This window comes from Melospiza melodia, chromosome 1, assembly GCF_035770615.1.
Source record: "Melospiza melodia melodia isolate bMelMel2 chromosome 1, bMelMel2.pri, whole genome shotgun sequence".
In the NCBI taxonomy this organism is placed as follows: Eukaryota; Metazoa; Chordata; class Aves; order Passeriformes; family Passerellidae; genus Melospiza; species Melospiza melodia.
Genome location: NC_086194.1, coordinates 139,234,154 through 139,259,882, shown reverse-complemented (window position 1 = coordinate 139,259,882; position 25,729 = coordinate 139,234,154). Strand labels below are relative to the sequence as shown.

General features: G+C 37.9%; 1 protein-coding gene across 5 annotated transcripts in view; it reads right to left on the bottom strand.

Annotated features, from left to right (window-relative positions):
• Nucleotides 1-25,729, bottom strand: part of SGK3 (serum/glucocorticoid regulated kinase family member 3) — a 55,318-nt gene that overhangs the window by 1,952 nt on the left and 27,637 nt on the right. For 4 of the 5 annotated variants that reach the window (XM_063169713.1, XM_063169724.1, XM_063169733.1 and 1 more), the window contains 14 exons: nt 23,944-24,149; nt 19,094-19,177; nt 17,148-17,220; nt 14,280-14,355; nt 8,306-8,393; nt 6,381-6,430; nt 5,277-5,334; nt 4,414-4,497; nt 4,185-4,316; nt 2,846-2,958; nt 2,612-2,648; nt 2,413-2,499; nt 1,547-1,642; nt 559-714 (listed from right to left, as the gene is read on the bottom strand). In XM_063169713.1, the coding sequence (XP_063025783.1) occupies nt 559-714; nt 1,547-1,642; nt 2,413-2,499; nt 2,612-2,648; nt 2,846-2,958; nt 4,185-4,316; nt 4,414-4,497; nt 5,277-5,334; nt 6,381-6,430; nt 8,306-8,393; nt 14,280-14,355; nt 17,148-17,220; nt 19,094-19,177; nt 23,944-24,021 (1,212 nt within the window). In that variant the 5' untranslated portion in view covers nt 24,022-24,149. Of the gene's footprint in view, nt 1-558; nt 715-1,546; nt 1,643-2,412; nt 2,500-2,611; nt 2,649-2,845; nt 2,959-4,184; nt 4,317-4,413; nt 4,498-5,276; nt 5,335-6,380; nt 6,431-8,305; nt 8,394-14,279; nt 14,356-17,147; nt 17,221-19,093; nt 19,178-23,943; nt 24,150-25,729 lie in introns of those variants that run through there. The other variant, XM_063169750.1, reaches the window with a different exon arrangement.

The window sequence follows — 25,729 nt, the reverse complement described above, 5'->3', positions numbered from 1 at the left end:
ATCCCACCCCTGATGGATGGAGGACATCCTCTAGGTCATTCCTCATATCGCAGTTCTGAAGATGTGTAACTTTCTCACATCAACTTTTTGCAAACAAAGGTTTTGTTGCTACAGTGCGGAAATGTCTGCTGTGATTTTAAGGCTAAAAAAAAAGCTGCTGTTTGCATGGAACTAGTGTTCCTCTTCACCTGAAGACTGGTTTCCAAATTGTTAGTATTACCACAGGACAGCCTTTTCTTTTGATTATATCCCAATTTCACTATGAACAGTGAAACCTACTTCTGTGCACCTGCTACACCAGCAAGTGTTTTTTCTTTGCTGGCAGCTACAGCAGCAACCAAGCTCAAAATACCCCACAACAATCATTGCTCTCTTATCCCAGCAACTTCCAGGGATAGACCCCACCGGTGTCTTTACTGAAGAAATAAAAAAGAGGAAAACAGAGACAGATGCAGCAATGCAGTTTCTATCTCCAACTATCAATCCTGTGCTGTGCACATTAATTTGGTGAGTCCCTTTAAAGTGAAATAGGGCTTGATAAATTAGGACATTACTTACAAAGTCTTCCTTAGCTCCAAGTCTGCTTTGCCGATCTTTCTCCAAAAGTTCCTCCAGGATAGACCAGGCTGTAAGACTGATTCCTGGGCGCAAAACCAGGGGCTTATGAAGAATATTATCATACATCTCAGCAACATCACGGCAGTAAAAAGGAGGCTAAAAAAAAATACAAGTTCTACATTAACTTGAAGCCACATGCAACATTGTCTCATATATTAGGTATGATCAGTAAATGATTCTCTTAGACATGCAAGACTGCTAGCAGTGAAGCAGAAATCTCCTTTTTATGCACTGCTAACTTCTAATTCAGTCATCACCACTGCCAGAACTTTACACTTGATAACTTCCCACCACCCGCCTCCTCTACTCCTATTAGTGTTCTCACTAATAAGTAGCCATAGATGCCATCCAGCTTCAAAGCTCCCACTGAACTTTCCTGAAAAGAATCTGAGAATGGCAAAACAAATCCATCTCCCTATTTAAGGTCCTATGGGAAGAGACAGAACTCAAGAGAAGTAGAAGAACAGATTCTTACTGGAGTAATTACATATGACTAGAAGAAGCGTAGTAATATTTTTTTATTCTAATGCTGTCAAAAGCTAGGAGAAAACCTGCGATATCTAAGTAGAAGTATTTTAATTTTATTTATTGCAATATTTGACAAAATTTTACTTTTAAGTTGTTTTGGGGTTTTTTTTGTGTATTATCACTGTTGATTCAGTTTACTCTCACAGTCTCTCAAAGTGATGACTACTGATTTTGCTGATGTCTCCGATTTTGCTTTTCCATGAACTATCAGATACCAGGGGGCAATGTAAAATCCAAAAGAGAAAAATAAGTGCTATGTAAGTACAAGACAATCTGTTAATCTTCTTAAATGGAGTATTCCAATATTATGAAAAAGTTAACATCTTTAACAACACTCAAACGTTACTTCAAATAAAAGGGGAGAGGGGAGGAAAACAACCTTTACATATCATGTACATACCAGCCCATAAAGCATTTCATAGAGAACTGCACCAAGGCACCACCAGTCTACTGTGTTGTCATAGGGCTGCTTTTTAATGACTTCTGGTGCAAGATACTGAAATGAATAAAAAAAAAGTTCTTTAGAGAATTAGACTAGCATGGATAAAACCTACAGTTTAGTCACTTCAAGAAACACTTTCAAGAAAAGTTGCTTCATAACAATCAAATGTTTCAGCTAAATACTACACCTCACTCATCTTTCACTGTATTCAAAGGTCTTTCCTGTAATTTAAAATATGTTTATCAAGTTACCAAAGTTTCTGTTACCAATCCTCTGTTTGGTGAATCCCTCATACGTGTTCAAGCCTTCTACATTCTGAGTTTTCCAGTGCAGTTTTCCCAGTAAAAAAACAAACAGAGTCCAATAACTCAGTCAGGAAGTTCAAAGTTTTTTGCATATGCAACAATTTGATTGAGGCACAGATTAATTCCCTATAAACTTACTAAGAATCAATGGCAGGATATGGTAAGTAGATTCATACTGACCAATCTGTAGCAGCTGTTAGACAAGGTAATGGTTTTGTGTCTACCCAGCAGTTAGGAGACATGGAAGAAAACAGTATTTCAAAAAGGGTGGAAAAATAGAGAAAGGAAGAGATGAGTTAAGGCCATGTGGGTAGCAAGCAGCAGACACTGCATATTAGTAAGAAGAACAATTAATAGATGCATAGAGAGCTTGTCTTTGGGCTGGTTTCATCTTGTTCAAAGAATGCAAACATTCCAGCAGTACAAAACACAGTATCTGACCTTCCAGCTACACGAATATTAATAGTGATCAACAGTCATTAATTGCTGATAAAAAACTCATGAAAGCTGTCAACATACTTCTGGGGTCCCACAGAACGTTGCAGTGGTATCAGAAGTTGCAATCCCTTCTTTACAAAGTCCAAAGTCTGTCAAGACAACATGACCCTGTTTAAGAAAGAGTGATAAGTTAAAAAGAGAACATGCTCAACATGTGAGTACACAGAAGTGTCAATTTTGTGAGAGAACACATTAAACAGAAATAATCTTGCATACTTACTAGTGAATCTAGGAGAATGTTTTCTGGTTTTAAATCCCTATTAAAAAAGAAAAGGTAGTAAACCAAAACAGCAGTCACAAGTGCTTCAGAGACAAGGGGTTTTATTACTCTTTAGCTGAAAGCTTGAAGTTTTTATGAAAGTGTTATGTTCAGGTTTCCTGTAAGATGATTTTAATTTGGTAATTTGTCCTATTTTGAATTTCAGCAGGACAAGGGTACCTTTCAGAAACTTACCTGTAGACTATATTTATGGAGTGTAAGTAGCCCAGTGCACTGGCTATTTCAGCAGCATAAAATCTGGCTCTGTGCTCAGGAAAGGAACGTTCTCTTTGTAAGTGAAAGAACAGCTGTAAATATGCAAATAGGAAATAAGAACATTACACAGACAAAACAAGTCAGGTTAATAACATGCAATTTTACAGAGAAGAGTAATTTATTTTGCTGTCCACTTTTTTTTTTTTTTTTTTTTTTTTTTTTTTTTTTTTTTTTTTTTTTTTTTTAAGCACAATGAAATAGAATTGGTTTTTTTGCATGACATAGTCATTACTTTACTCTCTTCCCTGCTTCTCTTTTGTGGCTCAGATGGATAGGTAACTCAAACACATTCCCTTAAAACCAGGACTAGGCAAAAGGAGCTAGAGTACATCACTAAGCTGTGAATAGAAGTTGGTAAGACTAAATCATGCAAGATTGCCTCCAAGGAGAATATATAACCTGGTGTCAAGTAAGTCATCTTTCATTTCTGAAAATGTGTGTATTCAAAGATCTGCATAATTATTTATAGAACTGTATTCTGAAATAACCTAGACGTAGATCATTGTGTGAGATGTATATTCCAAGCTCTCCACTACAGAGAATTGTCTAGCTGCAAATAATTTGAGAAGATACAGAAGTCTAGACAAATATGAAATCATAAACATACAGATTCAACTATAATACAAACTTCACTAGTAAAGACTTAAAGAAAAATGAAGTTTTCTGGTTTCTGCCTACAAAGTTCAGGAAAAATAAAAAGCCACCCCAGCCACCCTAGCTTTCCATTCAAATTTGAAAGATGCTTTGAACTGTATTTTAATTTGCCTGAAACAATACAAAACTAAGTTCTGACCACAATTCAGGGCAAACCATAATACAGTCTAAGTAAGGTATATTAGACAAGAGAAATGCCCATCTTGTTCCAACTCTGACGCAATATAATAAATTCAGCTGTCAGTTTCCTTTCTTCCCTTTTTGAAATATCAGCATCTCAGTTAATGCACATGCAAGAGGAAGCCAGTGTTCCATGGTGAAAAATGTAAACATAAGATTAATTTATAATTAATTTTATGTAACTGTAAAATACCATATTTGTATCTGAGAAGCCTGAATAAATTTGGATTGAAGTTGTCAATAAAACAGGAACAGGGTCCAAATAGCTACAGAAGTCTGTAGCAACAGCAGATTACAATAGAATTATAGAATTTTCAAAATTGGGAGAATGTGGATCACAGCCCATTGTAAAGAATCACTTCACTCCTCCCACCTAGAATTAGCAGAATAGACAGACAACAATGCAAACAAAACCACCACATACCTCTCCTCCATTAACAAAATCCAGGACAAAGTAAAGCTTTTCTGTTGTTTGGAATGAGTAATGTAGTCCAACCAAAAATGGATGTTTCACATTTTTCAAAAGCACATTACGTTCAGCCATAATATGTTTTTGCTGCAAGAAGTAAGAGATCAATAAGTAAACAGGAATGATTTTGTAATTAAGGGAAAAAACAAGGGAGGTGGGTGGAAAAAAGACTATTTCTCTTAACCTCTTTCCTATTGAGGACAATTTTTTTCTGTAACACTTTGACAGCGTAGTATTTCCCATCCAGTTTTCGTTTTGCAAGAAGAACCTGTGAAATTCAAAAGAAAAGGAAGAAATTTGATTGTTGCAGTTCACATACTATGGGTAATATTTTATCATTTTGGCCTAACTGGAAGGGGTTCATGCTATTTTTTTCACAATACAGTTTCTTTGCTTTTAATACAGTCAGTCAGCAATGTAGTTGCCAATAGAGTAAGCTTACAGTTCAGTAAAAACTGATCACAACCGTGGTAGCATGAAAGATTTAACTGTAACATTTGTTTTCCATGACCTGCTAAATCTCTATCAAAATTAATTTCAGCTTTTTGGGGATAAATTGCAAAGATAATGGAATGAAAAACCACAACACAAAAAATAATTTGGAAATGAAGATTTCAAAAGGGATTTTCCTTGGCATCTTTGTAAAATATCAATACTTAAGTCACTTTTCAATGTGCTGTTGCTCACACTGCTCCACAGAATCAGAGGTTTCACAAAATAGTCCCTGACAACAAGAGGAAAAGCACAATTTGTACTCCAGCTGCTGCATAAGCAGAGGGGTACCTCCCTTCCTCCCTGGGGGAAACAGAGGATCCCAACTACCCCTAATGAGAAAGGGAAAATCTCCCTTTTTTGAGTCCCAACAAGTGGCTGAGGCAGCAGGGAAAAAATGGCAGGGCCACAAATCATCAGCAATGAGGACCCTACAGAACAGTTTATGGGCCACCCTAGAGCAACACCACTTCTGGAACCTCTGGCCAAGTCACTGTGCATGAGAAACCAGAGAGCATCCTTGCACCACCATAAGACACAGGAATAAAAGCTCACCTTGCCAAAGCTGCCTTTCCCAATAACTTTCAGGAAATCAAAGTCTGTTGGTTTAGCACTGAAAGATATTTAGGAAGGAGACAGGTCATCTGGGTAGAAATGACAAGCCTTATAGCTGTACAGCAGTGTAGTGCAGCACCCTCCTTTCCTTTGTTCCACCCAGCACTGCTTCTGCAGACCTGTCCTCAGACACAACTCTTCATTTGGCAATTCTATTTTTCTCTAGGGAAAGTGTTCAAGTTGCATCCTCTGAGTTTATTTTATTTACAAAGTTTAACCTTTTGATGTAAAGGAAAGGTAAGACCATTCTTTCATTCTCCATGGTCTAGTTTTTCATAATTTTTAAGTCTCAATTTCCCCATGATGTCTCCTGGAGCTTATTTCCAGTGGTCCAAATGGATTCTAAAGCTTACATGAGGAAAGGAAGGACCAAGTTTGTTATCTGTTCCCTCTTATTTGTTCCTTTCTTCCCTCCACCAAATCCTCCCTTGTTTTAAATTTCAGTAAGAGGAGGGAGGTCCTAACACCTGCCTCTTGGTGTTTGCATTAATTCGCTCTCAGTTTTTCCATTTCCCACATCACCACTCCTTTCAGTTTTTCCCAGGATTCCCTTACTCTTTCCTGAATACAATTCTGTCAGCAAAACAATTATCTGTGTTTTCAAATTGCAAAACAAGTTACATCACCATACACCTCTCTTATTTATTGCCCCCGAAGGGAAGGACTCTCGTATTTCATTTCTTACTGCAATCTATTAACCACTTCCTCCTGCTAGCCCAGAACAAATCTGTGAGGAAAGCAAAACCAAAATAACAGTCATCTCCCAGAGGAGAAAAGCAGATTCACACAGAACTGAGAACAGAAACTCTGCAGAAAACACCAAACAGAGACACAAGTTACCAGTGCAGTAACTGGGTCACAGCACCAACGAGGCAAGCTGCTCCTTTGGCATGCAATAAACCAAACTTGTTTTCAGAAGCTGTGGGGCCACTCCCCAGGTCAGTCTAACTTTACAGGTTTTCAAATTAATTTTAATCCCATTTAATTAAGTTTTAAATTTACATTAAATTGAATTACATTAAATTCAATTTAATTGAAACCTACTGAGGATTTCCAGATGGTCCCAGGTTGATATTCTGTGAGGTAGAATTTAACTGTTGGGAGAAACAAAGAGGTGTACTTGTAATACTTTTTATTTTCTCTTATCTTTCAACCAATCCTAGTTTCAAAATGCTCTACTGATCTGCTCAATCCATACTTTTACACTTGTTACATTAGAATTTTAAAGAGATCTAACATCTAGATTGGGAACTGAAATACCTGGCCATCATCACCTTGTCACAAATTCTTTCTACACACATCCTGTTCCAAGATGAAGGTAATAAAATATCTGTGTTCATTCAGAGAGGAAAAGATCAGAAATAAAGATTGAAGGGTATTTCAATAAACAGCTTGTTCCTCATTCAGAACTTAACCCTTTCTGTACTTGCTTCATTAACATATTTCCTACCTTTTAATCCAAATTCTTCAAGATCTTACTAATACAATAATTTTAAACCCACACTGTTTACCTAAGAGTAATTAATGAAAGACACAGTGCTTTTAAAAACATGGAAGTGAACATTCTTTCAACCCCAACAAAAACATTACCAACCTTTTCTATCCTGACATTAAAGGTTAAATAACTCAATTCCTGGAATTCCATGAATCCTACTGGTACACACCCAGGCAGAATTTGTAAATTACAGGGAGCAGAGGAAGCCACTGTCATTTACGTGGTTTTCTCCATTTTGTTTTTGATTTAGAAAAGTGGTATTTTTACTCTCATTGTGATTCTGGAATTCATCAGAGAAGAATAAACTGCACACAAATACAAGTTACCTGGGGACAGGCTGCCAGGCAGCACAAAGCAGTACTTCAGAAGTGGAAAATGGTCTGACAGCAGCACTGGATGCCACTACTGACTGAAATGAGCCAGTGGTGCTGGAGGGTTTTGAAAGAGCTACTGTAAAAAAAACCTTTTTTTTTTTTTAGGCTTTTTTTTTTTGTTTCTTGTTGTTTGGCTTCATCATTTACAGTAACCATAAGGTGAATTTTCCACCAAAAATATGGGGTCCAGGCCATTATGTAGTGGCTCTCTTTTTGGAATTTGTTGTAGGCCAACACATCATTAATTTTCCAGAGATGGTTTATATCATTCCACATTACTTAAAATACCTTTCATAGGAGGAGGAAACTGGTATCTTAAACTAGTGACTTTAAAATGAAACTTTCAGAACACACTAAATCTCCCATGGATCACACACAAACTGAAACAAATCTTACATCTTTAACAGGGGGTGAATAAGAAAAGAAGTGCTAATATCACATCTTTATGCCAAGTAGTAAATAATAGAGAGGACAAGCTTAATATGGCACTTCTGCCTTCCTAGAAATACTCCTTTTTTCAAACAGCACTGTTTCTGGAGGCTGCAAACTAATTTTCAGAGACTATATCCAGCTATATAGTGGCTTTCTTGACAAAAGAAACAAAAAAGACCTCACACAGTGTTATATATGAAATGAAATTAAATCCATCCTTCCTCCTAAGTGAATTTTAGAAAGATTGCATTTTTTCCCCCTGAGAGAATTCTATTTCTCCCCATCTTTAAAAAAGAAGAACACACAAGCAAACACAAAGACAATTAAACATTCAATCTCCCCTTCTCCTTGCCAGATGTTCTTAGCAAGAGCTTTTGAACAGACTGCAAAAACTCTGACAGCTACGCTATGACTAAAGTGGTGTTTCTTTAACCCATATAGTAAGGGGGGGAAAAGCAAGACAAAGCCAACAATCACTTTCACTCCTCTCTGCAGTTCACACCTGACAGAAAAATAGCTTACAGCCCACAGTGGAACTGAGTTGTTTAAAAGAACAGGGAGGGGATTTATTGCAAAGTGTACCAGTAGTTTTCAGTAAATAATATAGCTAAGAAGATTGCCCTCAAGTAGCTAAAATTTAGAAGACTGTTCTACTTCTGTTTTATTACCTTCCGACTGCTCCTTTCATCTTCATCCTCAGATGGATCTGACTGGTGTTTTGGGTTATCCATCTGAAGAAATGCTCTGACATCTGGGCTAGAAACACAGTTAACTTCATTAGCACACCAATAATCTGCATGATTTTCAGCCATAAACACAGAGCATAGGACTGAACAGCAGCATACAGAGGAGTTACTCATCACTAAGTTCTATATTTAAGTTCTGGTAATTAAGAATTGTGTACAAGCAATACTTTCTTTTACAGCAACATAATTCAACTGCCAAGAGTGTTATACAGCACAAACCTTTTCACTTGCAAAAACCTGACATGTTAAAGTATATGTACACAAAGACTTCAGAAGGAAACCCTGCAGAACTGCATTTAAAGATAATTATCAGAAGAAAGCATGAGTTCTAACTGGCTAGCAGACACCAAGAAACCAACTTTCTTCCCAAAAACCAAAGAGTTTAAATTTTTGTTTTCTAAAATGAACTGAATTGTCCAATACAACAGGGAATGAAATACTTCATCTGTATCCCAAGGGAAGACATGTGTTCCAAGAGATACACAGCAGTAACGTTCCTCTCCCCATTCACTTTAAAGCAGAAGATGGTGATCCTGTATTCAGAATTCCTTCTGGCTGGACACTGTCAAAACAGTGTTCAGAAATCCTTTCAATCAGCTGCAGGACACAACTGCTTCAGGAATTAGTGACAGACCTCCCACAGTACCTAAAGAGATGCATTTTATCTTCAGCAGCATTTTCAAGCTCTGTCTTGGTGGGGCTGGGGACAGGGACTAAGAGAAAGGTGGGGAAGTAAGAGAATTCCAAAAATTTCTTCTTCCAGAAAGAAAGGCTTGTCCAACAGATCAAAAGAATGAACTTACTGAACCACAGCACAGTGCAAGAATAATGAAATACAGCTGAGGAAAAATTAATTCCTAAAAAGATGGGTATTGTGTATATCCTGTATAAATCACTTCAAGAGATCATCTGAATCTTTCAAGTTCCTTCAGTTCACTAAAAGGCAACCAACCTTCTTATCAAAGAATAAATCTTTCCTGCATTTCAGAGACAAAGTTGTTTGAGAAGGACTCAGGGTAGTCACTGATAGGAAACTCCAGATGAGCCATTCAGTACAATAAAGGCACTAGCTTACTATGGAGCTGCTCTTTTAATCTGTCCCTAGAATATATAAAATAGGGTAATTTTAAGTAAGAAACAAATGTACTCCCTATTTTCAATCCATTCACCCTCCATCTGATCAGTGAGGATCAGAAGTAAGAGATGAGCAGTTTCTGACACTTCTCCAGCTCCTGTGATTTCCTGTCAGCACTACTGAACCTACCTCATATCCTAGGCTATCTGGAGCCTCCCAGTTTTCATCACCTACATTCTGTGTTCCTAAGTCCTATTTGAAATATGTTTCAGTTACCTTCAGCCTTTCATGTTTAAAGCACAGCAACAAGACTGTTCACATAATTTCCCATCATTATTTCAGTTTAATACTTCCCATTTTATATGAGCTCCAAATTCTGATCTATTTCAGCATCTGTCTTGTATCCTGAGCCCAGGAAGACAAAAATCACAGTGGTTTGAACACTGTAGTAATATTGGTGCAACAATGACACAACAATTTAAATTTCAGAACATTTGGATATCATAAAATCAAGAATAAAAAGTTATGGTTAATGCTTTTCACAAGAGAGAAAAACAGAAACAGACCTTTATTACCTTTCAGTATTAATTATTCTGGACAACTGGCTGATTAAATAGACCATGTTGTCATACATCCAAATAGTTACTATAGTAACTTTGTTCATGACTGAATTCACAGCAGGAAAAACATAAAAATATCAATTCACAGGAAAAGGCTGCTGTACAGTTGCAGGGTATCCCACAACTCCACAACGGCCAGAATTGTAACTGATGTTACAGTGTTCACATTTGCAATTCTAAAAACACTGCAAAGAACTACTGATTAAAAATTTTAAAAAATTATGTACCATTTTCTTAGGCAAGACTGCAGCATGTTATGCAAAATGCTATACAGATTGATATGACTTTTATGCTATTAACTCACACAGATTAACTCAATGTATTAAGAACACATGGAATCTATTCCTAAAATAACCTCACCTATGAAATCAAAAGGGTTGAGAAAACCACTTCAAAAGGGATACTCAGTATACATTGTACATATACTACCAGCAAAAGTTGGTTTTGTCTGGATTTTTATGATTGACTGAATGACTGAATAAATTTATTTTGTGGATTATCTCTGAAACACACAAAAGAATGTCAAGCTCTGCTTAACACTGTTGCTTATGTAATAGTCATTCTGCATTAGTTTTCCTGCAAAAACAATATAATACCACACAAAAATTTTGGATGCACGCAGAAATATGAACAAACCCAAAAGGTCACACAAATTTTGAAGCAAATCGGTAAAATTCATAGCCACTGACCAGAAACTTAACATTTAAGACACACTGTATTTAAGTAACAGTGTCCAACTCCTCCCTCTTTTTACCACATTTTCTTAAAAAGTAAACCACTTTTATCTTTCTTTCAGAAAGCGAGGTTCAAAAAGCCCTAATACAATAAAGCACAGTAACACTTTAAAAGAGGACAATAACATAGTGCAAAGTTTGCTTTCCCCAGCATGGACTGCAAGATTCTACAATTCATGGGTTTCACATTTACTTTCATATTCATCAGATTTTGAAATCAGAGAAAGACTGTGACTGATTTTCTTCTAAGGAACACATTCAGACCCTGCTTCTCACTTACAGAACTGATAACTCATTTCCCCACAGGTTGCAGAGTATTGTCATCCTTGAGTTCTCCAAGTGTTATGCAAATGTTCTCATTCTCATTAAGGAGCTACTTTGGACTATTTAAAAATAACTGCATTATATCTTTAATGCATCCTCTATTATACAGTTTTTCAAACAGGTTTTCTTTGGACATGTTCTGATAGACAGCAATTAAATGCATTAATACTTCAGTGAAGGCCTACATTTGAGGGGGTGAGCAGCCCACTTGCAGGAGCTGTGCAGTGTTTTAGGGAGGCTCCCAGTGCTCACTAGGAACAAACTCTCAGCTCCTATTAAGGACAGCAGTCAGCGAGGGGGACACATTGTCAGGCCTCTATCCTTTCTATCCCCACCGTTTCTTGGAACACCTGCATTCCACCTGTGAGAGCAAGCTGTCTATCACAGTAAGTTTGAGCAAATGCAGCTTGAAGCCCATCTTAATTCCCAATCTGGACTAAGCCAGTGATCTCACCCTGTATTCTACCTGGCAGTGACTGCAGGAAAAACTGTCACAGGGTCTATCTCTAAGCACTCCAATTCACCTTAGGTTTTCTTGGATTTTTTATTGAGCAAAACGTCTGGCTTTGATACAATATTCAAGAAATGTGTCAGACCCAAGGAAAAAAAAATCCACTGATGGAAAATAAGAACACAGTGCTGCATGTTTCAAAGAATAATGTAAATATTACCATCTTGGACACACTGAATCTGACATTTTTGCTTTTCACTTCAGATGTTCAGGTGCCTTCCCACCCTTAGAAATGAGAACATACTGAATCATCCTTAAGCTTTTAGTGAAACAATTCTCCTAAGCAGGACGTAAAATATATGACATGCTGACATTGGTTTTAATGCTTAAAAGATGCCATGGAAGGTGAATTTCCTAATGGTTCTGTGAGGATACACAACCCACTAAGTCTTCTTTGCACATCACTAACTTTACATAAGTTTTTTGACCTAGTTTCAAATTTAATTAGCACATTAAAGCAAAACTAAGAAAGCAAGGATGGACTATCTGTGAAGACTCAGTCACCACAAATCCCTTGAGTAGCTTCCATCAGATTTTATAAAAAATTCCAAGCACCAAGATCAAAGATTTGGTATTTCTTCTATAACAACATTCACTGGCACAACAGAAAAGGTGACAGATTACATAATTATAAATATGATTTGTTGCAATGCAACACTGCAAAAAGTAAAAAGTCACTTCAGAAAAACAATCACCTTGCAGTGATTAAAAGAGAAACAACGCAGAAATTACTACAAAATTAAATGCTTTTGCACTGAACTGTGGATTAAAAGCTGTGTACAGCTTTTTCTCCTGCTTAATTCAGTATTTCTTTAAGGGTGGGGTAGAGGAGAATAGTAAAAGACAAACTTTGGTCTCTATTTACTGTTTTTATTGTAGAACTCTATTTAATAAGCTTATTATTGAACACACTCATCAGCACCAAACACTATCAGGCCTATTTCTTAACCCTAGCTAAAGTCAGTTTAATGGATCAGGCAAGTTAAGTGCCATATTAAAGAATATTGGTTCTTCTACAGTCACATTCAAGCATCAAACAATTTTAAAAGCTCACAAAAATTTAGGAAGGCAGGTGGATTTGAGGTTTGATGACTTTTTCTTTTTTTAAACACACCATTTTATGCTGTCCAGAACAAAAACAAAAGTACCATTTTACCTCTGGAGAACAAATATTGTATGTTTTAAAACAAAAATATTTGGTAGTTGGATATACTGAGAGCCAGAGGAGGAGACTGGCCTAAATAAACCAGTATCCTTTCCCAATGAAACAAAATAGATTGATTTTCAGTAATTTGTTATATTCAAGTGCTTTTTATTATTTCCCAAAGAATAGTACCATGAACAAAAACCTCATAGTGTTTGCTCTGGTGGAAAGGTATCCTTCCATAAAGACTTTGTTACTAATTCTTTTTTCACTAATCAAAGGAAGTATATTTAAAATGCTCCTATTTTTATTTTTCTAGAAAGGAAAGGAAGTGCATATTTCAGGTTGACAGGACATTAAATAGTTCATTTGTTGTGAAAAAAAGAAAATCTGACTGCATGCTGCAAACTGCTGTGATATTCTGTTAGAGTTACTTTTTTCCTGTGGGAAATAGGCAATTTTACAGGCTGTACAAATAGGCTAATTAAACAAAGGATATTTATTAAAGACATTTCCTCAACACTAAAGCTAAGCATAGAGCTTTACCATTTTACCAGTTCAGGAAATCTAGAAAGCTGCATGGACTCAGTTGAAACTGATTACAGCTTTGGACTGAAAGAAGGTGCCTGTTTGCCCTGCAGTGAGTTCATGCACAAAGTGCTGCTCTCCAGATTTAACTGGAGCTGACTCTGTCCTAGCACCACCTCCCATTCACCACTGGTAGTGGTGAACACACCTGCAGGTCCTCTGCAGGGAAGAGTTTAGGTACAAGCTTATCCTGCTGGGAAGAGTTTAGGTACAAGCTTATCCTGCTGGGAAGAGTTTAGGTACAAGCTTATCCTGCTAGGAAGAGTTTAGGTACAAGCTTATCCTGCTGGGAAGAGTTTAGGTACAAGCTTATCCTGCTGGGAAGAGTTTAGGTACAAGCTTATCCTGCTAGGAAGAGTTTAGGCACAAGCTTATCCTGCTAGGAAGAGTTTAGGCACAAGCTTATCCATCATTTCCTTTAGGCAGCTCAGCTTGGCAGTCCCAAACCACCTCAGGAAGCCAATTAAGGCACTTGGTTACCGTGCTTTAAACATGAACTGCCCTTAACAAGAAAAGGATGCAGGCAGTGACTGACTGCCAGCAACACAGCAGCAGGTGACAGCAGGGCTCTCAAACAGTACAGCCACTAGCAGAACAAACACCTGCCCAGCACAGCAGCAGTGTACAGTGGAATCTCCACCCCTGGAATTAAGATCAGTTAATTGCCTGCAAATTGATCTGTAGGTTGGTTTTCAGAAAACAAAAACACTTTCATACTCCTCAGTCTGTAGATTTTTCCTGAATGGATGGTCATATATAGTGTTTTTTTTATACTGAAGAGCTCTGAACAGGTAAAATACATTTTCTGGTTAAATACTAATTTGCAATTTTGTATTTAACATATCTTTTCATCTCATGTCTTTTCAACAGTCCTTATAAAACAGAAATGAAACTACTTACTGGTTGCATAGCTCTGGCTGTCTAACTAAATTTTGAATGAATTCATTCAGTCCTGCTCTTCTCTGTTTAATAAAATCTGAAAAAAACAGATTTATTAGAATCATCAGTCAGCTTATTAGAATCATCAGTCAGCTTATTTTCTTACTCAGGTTTTTTAGGATTTAAAACAGCAGTTAAAAGGAGACTGGCCCATGACTAATTTAGAACAGGATTGGTTCTACGTATGAAAACTGCAAGCTTTAAACATTGAACTGAGTTGAGAGAATAAATTTCAGCGTCTCTGCAACGCTACTTAAAAATGTTGAAAGCCAGGTGGATTAGAAGTGCCACCCTAGAACAATGTGCAACTGCAGTGAAGGCTGCACGGGTGAGCCCTACAGCACCTGATTCCACAGAAACAAAAACCCCAAGAAGCCACAGGCAAAACCTGCCATCAGTTACACAAGTCAAGTTTTTACATGAACAGTCCCACCAAGCAGCATATTTCCATAATATATGTATGGCAGGGGGAAAATTGCACAATTCATCCTGCCAGCAGGCACTCAGATAAAGCCATCGAAGATAACAAAATAAAATACTTTCCTTTAGATTTTGGACATCATCTCCAACATTAAAAAAAGATAATCCTCAGAATCCCTTCCCTTGTCTAAAGCTTAAGACATGTAACTATTCTGTAGTAACACGGAAAGACACACAAAGGATTTGGAATAGAAATTGAGTTCTAACATAAAATAAAGCGTAAAATGGAATAATCCTATCCTTCATTCACTCATATCAACAAAAATTTGTATGGAAAAAAGAATATTTCGCTCCAGCACTAACTTTTGAGGCATTTCAATGACTGTTATATCCAGATTACTGACAATTATTAAAATTTTAAGTTTTAATTAACAGCTGTACTTAAAATATTAAGAAAAATGTCCATATTTTTCAGGGATATAATCCCTGAACCCTTCCTAGGGTATTTAATAATCCCAAATTACTGACATCTAACAGAAAAGTAAATTTGCATACAGATATTATGGGAGTGAAAAACATCAGCAGTTTCAGTGTGGCAGATGTACAGTGTCATCAGTCACTCTAAGCCTACAGGGCTATCCATGCTGGTGAAGATAAAACACCTGTAACATCTGAAATTTTCAGGTTCTATATTCTGACTGGTTTCTGTTCCATTTTTTTCAAGTTAAAACAAGATTAATTTTAAAATAACCTAAGTGCCAATAAAATTGAAGCATTTAAATTACAAATTAAATGACAGTATTTTTGGTAGTTTTGGGTAAAAGGATGTAAAGGTCTCACTCTGCTGTATTTCAATGTAATAGTACAATGCTGCATACCCATGGATGGATTACAGAAGTAAAATACCTTTTCAATATTTGTAAAATATGTAGCTTGTTTCAGGAGCCAGCAGAAACATTACATCAAAGCTTCAATAAATCAGTGTTAAGAAAAAGAATTATTTACATAAGCATCATGGCTCCATCTCCACCCTGCCTCCCAGCAAGAAACATCTTGAGAACTATTTGGTTTCTCATGCTTCAAGGATTTCAGCGTAGTTCACGGAAATTTGAAACAAGTTGGAGGACTTTGTTTTACATATATAATTTTAATCAAGTTTTAGTTGAGGTTTTTTCCCCCTTTAAAACTTCAGTTTCCTAAATTTGGCTCCAAGAAATCCACCTGCATATTTGCCTGTACAGCAAACCAGACTGCATGGCATTCTCTGGTCTTCAGCCACCTCTGAGAATCCCAAGGTCAGAGAAAAGGAACCAGAACTAAACAAAAAGTCCCTGCAGACAAAATACATGTAGAACTTTTGGCAATCGTTTACATCTTTATCAGAAGAGAACATCAGAGCTTGGATACTTGTATTTGATTATTCTAATAAAAAATAAAACAGTACTTCACATCAGGATCCAGATGATTAACTGCAACTGCCAAAAAACTAGGTTTGTTTGTCAGAACTTTAAAAAACCCAAACATACACATCCTAAGAGTTCAACAGCTTTGGATCAATTTGTTCCTCAGCAAAGGAGAAAATGAACAGTTGAAACAGGTGCAGGAGGAGATGAAACTACAGTCTGACCACATCAGCAAGCCAGGGGAGGGCAGGAGGGCTCCAAAGGGAAAAACCTGAAGTGAAAATGGCTTGAATGAATTGTACAAACACACAGAGCAATGGCCTGGCCTTCCTATTTGCCTTCTTATTAATTCATCCATGGTGCCACCCAGGTTACTTCAAGGGAATTTTCAAGTGACTTTCATTTGTATTTCACTGTGTACAGAGCAAGCTAAATGGCCACCTATCACTGGTATCTCACACACATCACGTTCATATCAGACAAGCTTCCTGTTGTTGTTCCACTTATAGAAGAAGTTCGTTTTCACCTGAACTGTACAAGGAAGCACATTTAGATACAGAGAGGTCAAAAGTCCTCAAAGATAAATCCTTGAGTTACTTCATTTTCCAGGGAAAATGAACATGTGAGGCATGTAACACAAAGAAAGTTCAAAATGGACTACGCATAATGCTAAGGAAGAGTTTGAGGTTTGGCTTTTGCTTTTATAGGAGAGAGGTCACATGTGACAGTTCAGAATGAGAATCCTGAATATGGGAGGGCTGGGAGGAGCTATAGCCTTCACTGCAAGAGAGGCACTGGGCGACCAAGCAATGCCTCGTTCACAATCACAAGGTAAAACACCTACCCACGCTAGTTCCTGCTCTTGACTGAAGCATGACTAAACTTTGCTTTAGTCACTGTTTTGAGGACCGCTGCAAAACTCATCTAAGACAGCTTCTTGTAGGCTGGAATAGATCAATTTTCATATAAAGAAACTGACAAAATGAATAACAAGAAGATGACATACCAGGATCAAAATTATCTCCAAATATTCTTTTAGCTGGAATCTTCAGGTTCATGGTGGGAAATTGCTTCTTTAGCTGAAAACAAAACACATAAAATTGGATTGTGCTTAGACATTAAAGTACCTAGAAATAATTGCACTTTGTTTGTTTTCTGATGAACAGGTTGAACACCTGATTATTAGTAATTCTGCTCCGCTGTGCCATTTCCTCTGCTCATACACAAGGGGAAAAAAACATACCCAGAACAATCTGTACTCAGTTTGTTTGCAACAGGCATATCCTTTTAAATTCAAAGGCCATCTCATCTTCATTTTACAGACTACTAGAGCAACAGTGCAAAATTATTTGCCCCAGGTTATAAAACCAAATTTCAATGCTCTTTTTGTTTTTCTTCCTTCCTCCATGAATTCTTTACCTCTTTTGGGTTGGTTTTTCTTTTATTTGCTTGCCTGCACAGAGCTCTATGCATGAGGTTTATGATGGGATACAGGGGATACAGGCATCTGGGTTTTGTCCAAATTACATTCTTTAAGCTTTAGAAATCACAGGTGGTCTACCCCTACATCAAAATTACAAGTAGATGAACAGTCTATTTTAGGATCCTGCACTTGATAATTCAATTATTATTTCACTTGATAAACTGACCAGAAGATCGTACACAACAACAGTGAATTGTATATTAAGAAAACCCCAAACCTGGCACTAATCAAGCCTCAACTACATTTACTTCATCTTCAAGTGCTCCAGAAGAACAATTTTACTCTCATCCTTTTTAAGAGAGTAGCAGTAGCTGGCAATTCTTCCCTTAGCAACACCAGTATTTCTTTCAGTTAGCAGCACGAGTTCTTTTTGGTGTAAATATTGTACAAATTTCTGAACAAAAACTGGAGTAAATGTCCTCCTAGTTATGCTTCCCCAGGACTTCACCTCTGCCCATTTTAGAAAGACCAGGGCTGAACAAACTTCAGCAGAGCAAGGCCAATTCTAATGGCAAGAGAACACGGCAACAGGATCACCAACATTCCCTCGGAAAGGAGGATTTTCTGTTTTCACATCCCTTACAGGTTTATCAGGCAAAGCATAGCATGGGGAATCCGGGGGCATTTCAGCTCAAACATTTCCAAGCTCACAGCCTGTGTTTGAAGACCACTGCCACATGCAAATCCATGCACAGGGAGGCAGGAGAGAGAAGGCCTGACTACCTCCCAGAGAGACAGTGGAAGGGAAGGCACAAATAAGCAGCTGGTAATACTTTAGTATGGGAATCAGAGGGGAATTATTTCCTCTTTTGTTAAAGCAAAAATTGTGGTCTCTAAACACAAAAAACTGCAGGAAAGTATGGGCGCAGTACACATAACTCATACTCACATCTGAACAAGTATTTACCCCACTTGCCCACTACACAAAAACCCTCTTCTAGCAACAAACACAAGAAATCCATACTTAGTTGCTGAAGGGGGCTATTTTTTTTTGGAACACAGACCACATTTTTTTGTGCAAAGAATCATACCTGCTCTGAAACTGCAGGTGTGAACTGCCATCAATGACTGACTACAAAATTTCTATTAAGAAACAAGGATTTGGTCATTGCTTTCAGTACTTCAAAGAAAAACACTTCCTTAGGAGGAATGCATCTATCTAGCTGTTTTGTGGGTTTTGTATCATGAACAAAAGCACATTTTATATGTTTTGACAACAACTAAGCTGGAAGTTTCATCGAGCTATGATGCCAAGGAACTATAAAAAACCGTGACAAATAAGTGGATTTTGAGTCTGAAATTCAAACAAACCCAAGTTTAAAAAACCCACTCCATCATCTTCTTTAATTAGACTCCTATGGTTATTAAATGTTGACTCAAACTCCTCAAGAGAGGACTAACTCAAACCATAACACTGCAAGTGTTACTCTGCTATTCTGGCATGATTTCATAGCTTGCTTTTTGCTTACCGTGTTGTAGAGTTTATCAAACTCCGCATACCGTCGAAAGACAAACCACTCATTTCTGCCAACAGAGACCAACACTTTGTAAACCTGGAGGAACAAGGACAGTGTTATGGCCCACAAAGCTTAGTAAAACTTCTCAGGTTTAATCTCATGGTGAAAGTAAGGGCAGGTTGTTAAATTTATTGTGTAAATGCACTTATCAAACCATGTATTTCTTATAGCTACGTCACACAGACATCAACAGAAATGATTAAAAGAACAACTAAAAGAATCTGATACTTTGCAGAAAATTTTTTAAACACCAGGTAAGCAAAAACTAACACCAAAATTGATTTAGTGGAGTTTCATAAATCAGTTACTATCCAAAAAGAGCACCTGACCATCAGATAGTCTGTTAAAATTTAATATTAAATTTGTTAACAACTCAATAATTCATAATAGAGATGAATACTAAAGAAGCAAAGCATTTAAAATTACTGAAGACTGCCTTCACCAAAACCTAAAGAAAAAGTACATATGGAAGGTATGAAGATAACTGTTCATTTGAACACCTTGAATACAGAAGAACCCTGGCTGATGGCACAATTGTTCAGGGAGGAAGAAGTGGTGCTGTGGCTGAAATACAGCCTATTTAACATAATACACAGCACTGTGATGAAGGGAGGTATAGCTGGAACCCACTGCACACTTCAGGCCTTTCAAAGGCCATGCCACAGAGGACTTCAGTAACTAGACAGATTGTCAGTCCCTGGATTCACGACCCTGGCTGGCAGCTGTGTGTCCAGCAGGCTTCTCCTGTCTCTCAGGCAATAGCTGTCTTCACTTCTCTACTTTCTTGTACTTCCAGAAGGAGCTCAGCTATTCCTTCAGGGAGGAGGATGGGCACAGCAAGGAAATGAGTGCAGAGTGCTGCTAATTCCCAGTGCAGACTACTGGACCAATGCCCCAGCCTCCATTCTGCCCTGCAGCAGCACCTTGGCTCCCTCTCTAACTCCCACAGTGCAAGTGGCAGCCACCACCATGGGCTCCTCAGCCTGAGGGCTGCAGTCAGGCTCTGCTAACTGCTCACATAAGCTGTTCTCAGCTCCTGGCCCTGGGGAGCACAGGAAGCTGAATGGAAGCATCCAGCAGAATGCTGATGAGACTTTCTAAGAAAACCCACTTTGCCTCATGCTGCTAAACAAGTGTTAGCATAAAACCAACCCACTCCCCCTCTAGAGCCTCCCTACGCTGTAGGCAGCAAAAGCTTCAGCTGCAAAACTTGAGCACTGTCCTCGTGAACGGGGTCACTTATACAGCAATCAAATCCTGCAAGCAGTGTTCCATCACAAAACACCTCTGCTGTCCATGACTGCAGGGCACTTCAATGCCAACACACTTGAGCAGAGGGCCAAGGCAGCTGGGCAGAAGCACAGAGAGCAGAGTGCACAGGCAAGCAGAACTCAGGATACAAGATGATATCCACCTCCTTGGCAACCGCTAAATTTAAACAGTTTTGTTCTCAGAGTAGCTGCAGAACAATGACACAATCAACATTTTTTACACAAGAGAGCATAGAAAAACCTGTATGAGGTCATCCAGTTCACACAACAAAGCTCTTGCACGCCCCAGCTGAGGAACAGCTTCAAGTCCAACAGTTATGGGCACACTGAGTGGTAAGAAAACACACAATATCCACTAAGAATCTGATAAAAATTAAAACCATGACATGTCAGGGCTGTCTTACTACTCTCAGCTATGGTGTAATGATTAGAGGGATGTGCAAAGCTTATTTGTAGAAAGGTGGGGAGGAAGAATGTAGACTTACTTAGATAATAACCTTTTCAAGTCTAATTATTCCTAATCCAAATTTGGTCTTAGAAAACTCCTTAAACATGGACATGATGCATCACAACTCATAGTATGTGGGTAAAAACCACAAAGCTTTGAGAAAAACAAAAAGGAAGAAAAATGAGCAGAATTCCTAAAAACATCACCATAAAATGTCTTCCTAGATACAGACAGGACAGGATCCAGCTATTTCTGGATGCAGTAGAATTTCTTCACAAAAGAAGTCACTGAAATTAAAAGCCTTCAACTCTGTCTGTGGTGGCTCTTGCTCCTGGATTAAATGCTTGATTTTTATTAAACAAAGAAAAAATAAAAAGGTAGGCTGTTTTCCAATTTTGACAGAGCAATCATTGAGAAAGTAAGGAAAATATTTATTGTCAACAAATAAAAAAAAAAACAAACAACCCCCAATTTCCACAGGGCTGGGGATTAATATTATACATCACAGGTCTGAGACAAAGTTTTCAGATTTAATCAGACAAACAGCATCCTTGAAAGAGATTTTTTAATAAGCCTGTATATGATCTGGGTGTAAAGGGAGATGAGAACAGGTCAGAAGAGAAAATTAAGCTTCAGACATCAAACAGCATAGGGATAAAAGTGAGAAACCCAAAACAAAGCTATTTGTCAAAACAGGCAAAAGAATGACCTAATATGCAGCAAGGACAGAAAGCAATTAATATAGGCTAGATATGGTCCCAAACAAGGAAATACTTTACTCCTTTTATGGAGAAAGTGAATGCTGAATCTTTTGAAAAATGAGGATCAGCCTCTATGGATTTACACAGAGGCTGCTGCCATGCATTAAATGGGAGCAAAAAAGTTTCCCTGCCAGAACCCAAAAACTGCAAACATGTAAACATTTGAAAAAAGAAAAAAAAAAGTAGTAGTAAATATATCACAAGTATGCAGTATTTAACAAAACCAAATAAAATATTCAATAAAATATCATGAAAATGATCAGAAGGTATGAGGATTTCACTTCCTGAGACAAAACTGAAAAGCTCCTTTAATTATCAGAATGATGCCTGCTCAGAGACATGATTGTTTTTAAAAATGCTTTATCAGAGTGTGAGGGGAAAAAGCAGAGCTAGCAAAAGCTAAGTTGCACACACTTGTCTTGTTTCCATGCCAGCATTCAGTGAGCCATTGAACGGTTTGAGCTGAAAATCAGTTTCTGTTCACACCAGGAAGGTTCCAGAAGAGTCTCAGAAGCAGCAGTGAAACACTCTATGAGCAATGGTAAGGTGAAGACTATACAGCCACCTGAAATCCTTCCTAGCCTTTATCACTCTGACCTTTCTTCTCACCCCAAGTGAAAACCCTTCTTACTGCTCTTTACAGAAATGGCACTACTGTAGCTATCAGAAAGCCATACCTACCACAAATTTGCTATGAGCTGCTTCCCCCTGTATCCCTTTCTCACTCCCTGCCAAAGTACTGATGGGATCCTGTCATTACACACAGCTACAGCACAGGGGACACAAAAACAGCACTGACACATGCTGGAATTCACAGTTTCTACCATGAAGTTTAGTATGACCCTCACTTCTGTTACCAAATCCTAAAATATATGTGATAATATTCGAAAGCTTGGTTGTGAAAGCACTTCTTGTCAAGCTGCTAATTACTCCTTGGCACAGAAAGCAGAAGACAGCAGGACAAAGTGTACCTCTGCACAGTGTAATCTAGGCTGGATTCCTTCCCCTCTTCTCTCTCTGCCCCCCATTTCTGATGTTTCGTACTCCTTTCTCAAGGGCACGCCCCAAGAAAGTGCCTGTACACTGCCCAGGCTGTCTCACAGACCTTCAGGTAAAATGACCTGGACACCAGAGCATTAGTACATGCTCAATGTACCACACTGGCAAATTTTAACTGCAGAACTGCCAGCACTGAGGCAACAAAACAGAACTGCTCTGCTCAAGATTAGACTTTCACAAAGGTTTTTCTGCTCACCTGAGTTTCACATGAATGCAGAGGTTTAATGAATTAGTAAAGTTCTCTTTTGTTTAAAGTTCCCTTTACTGGCACACTTCTTCCCCAAGCTACATCCTGACACACTTGCAGAATCAAAGAGCACTTCTCCAAAAAAAAGGAGGTGAAGAGGAGAAGGAGACAGCATAACTCCTAGTAAAACATTGTATTGTTGTATTCTTCAGCAACTCCATATTGTTTCCACAGTGTTTGCATTCCTCATCTGAAGAGTGACTAACTCGCTCAATGAAAAAAAAAAAAAATCTTAGAGGAAGTTGCACAAGAGCAACGAAACAGTTTGAGCCTTCTAAGGGAAGTATTTTGATCTTGTCATTTAGGGTTATTTAAAAGCCAAACAAAAATCCATACCACACTACTTTATTTTTCACTATGCAATGCAACGAACTTCCCACACAATAAGAAGACTTCACAACCAGAAAGTCAAACTAGAAGGTAAAGAAAGGAAGAGGGAGAGAAATGACAAGGAAATGGGAACAGGATAGGAAAAAACTCATAAGCATTAGAATCAGAAACAGGAAGGAAGACAGAAAAAAAGGTTTTGAAAAAATTTGATGGTTTATATATTTTTTCATTTTACACAAAAAATTACAACAGCATAATAGGATATCTGTGAAAGAATGGATGTTAAAACAAAAACCAAACCCTCACAAAGAACCAAATTCACACTTTATCCCTTTACAAAATAAATGTCTTCATGAAAAATCATGTAGAATGCCAAAAATGGTACCAGAATATTTTGCCTGTACTTGGATACTTAAATATTTTATACAAGCAAATGCAGCTATTTAGGGATAAAATCAGCAGAAAATTGTAAAGGCAAGTTCTTTATGTAGAAAGCAATACAGGTAAACACTAAAATATTCACAACTTTTCACACCGGACTATGGCCACTGCTCACAAGAGCAAGGAAACTGATTTCCATAAACCTACTGAAAATAATACGAAGCTTAGCAGCAGAAGAGAAGAAAGCTGCTAGGCACCAATAGTCTATGCCTTGGCCCACAGTGCTTACTCTCCTACATACTTACAGTAAATCTCTTTTTCTTCTCTCTGTGTTCATCAGAGCTGGGAATGCTAACGCTTGGGCAGCTCTCTTTGAGATCCATTGTGTGCTTCTTGTGACAAACTCCTCACAGGACCCTGCTCTGGGTGTTGCAGTCAGGAGGTCTCGTCAATGGTACTGGTCCAACATCTGCAGCTTTTCTTGAGAAAATCTGAATTCCATCATGTTATCCTAAAGTGAACATAGAAGGAAAATTTAAGTACAGGAGCTCTTAACTCACATTGTTGAAAACCTGTGTGACAAGAACTTTTGCTGGCAGAAAATGCACATTAATATGTACATATAAAGCCACAATCATGGCTATTTTGTAAACTTTCATGCTTGTAGTTCTTTGTTGTTTCACTGAAATCACTCACATTCTCCAAAGACACAAGCGCATCCAAAAGCTCACTGAGCTGTGTAGACATACTGGAAACAGATTTGGGCCCACTGCAGAGAATACTTTGTAGGAACAAAGGGCATGAAGAAATAATTGAAGATGACAACCTGGTATCAGACATCTGAGAAATGCCACCAACTTTTACATTCAGAACAATTTATTTCAATACCAAAGGTTTTCAACTGCATGAATCTCTACCAGAGGGCACTTCAGATTTGTCAGAACATGCTGAGCGCATTTAAATGTCACATCAGAGATGAAAGACGACATGAGGAAAACAAATTCTTCATGTGAGTTTTAGAGAGAGACACAGGCAGCATCATGTGTCTGTCTGAATATTTACCCTCTCTGTCCCTCCTTCCCCTTACCAGGCATACTTTGTGTTTGGCAGAACACAGGGTGTAAGGTCATCCTTTCCCTTCAGTGGAACAGTTAAATTTCCTTGCAGAATGTGAGAAGGGCACAACACAAGAGACTGAGAATAAAGCCATCAAAAAGGCAGAAAGCTTAGTGTCAACTAGATGCCTCTTTACTCACAGAAGGACAGCATTTTCCTCACCTGCCCTCCCTGAGAACTAGCACATTATTTACTGGATCCCACTGATAACAACAGGAGCTTCAGTAGCGCTTATAGCAGCCAAAATTAACACTGCATAGCTACACACCTCTGTTTGGGCCAGCACAACACAGCCATCTGAGCTGCTTCACTGAATGCAGCACAGCTTTACAGCAAGATGTGTCTGATCAACTCACAAACATGAGAGAAGTGGCTTAGAAAGAGTGAGACCTCATCTCTTAAAAACAGCCAGAGGAAAAAGGAGTGCCCAGTTCAACACTGACTCCCTATTTTCTTAAAACAGGGAAGTATAAAAGTAAACTCTATATTTCATATCATAAATTTCCAAAAAGCACAAACTAATCCCATGCAATTCTGCTATTAGAGAGACACCCATATTTATGTTGGCACAAAGGCCAAAGCTCCTGGAATACAGTGAAAAGATTTGTTCTTGATACTCAACTAGTCTCAGTCAGTCAACTCACTATTTTTCTTGCTCTCAAAAGCCATATCATCAAACTTCATGTTGTTATTTCTCTTTTTGCCATTTAAAATAAAGTTAATTTTCAAAGACCTATCTGATGACTTGAACAAAAAGGAATGTTTACAACCACTATAATCACAGCTAAGTGATAGATCATCCCATACTGCAAGATACTCAGAAACTTTTTTTTAGCTACAATTGCATTTACTTTAATTTGATTGTTCCCTACTTCACCAATTAGGTAATTACAGTGTTGAGCAGGGTTAAGCTTCTCCCCACCTTTATTTGACTAGAACACAGTTTATTCAACACAGTTACACAGACCATGGGTT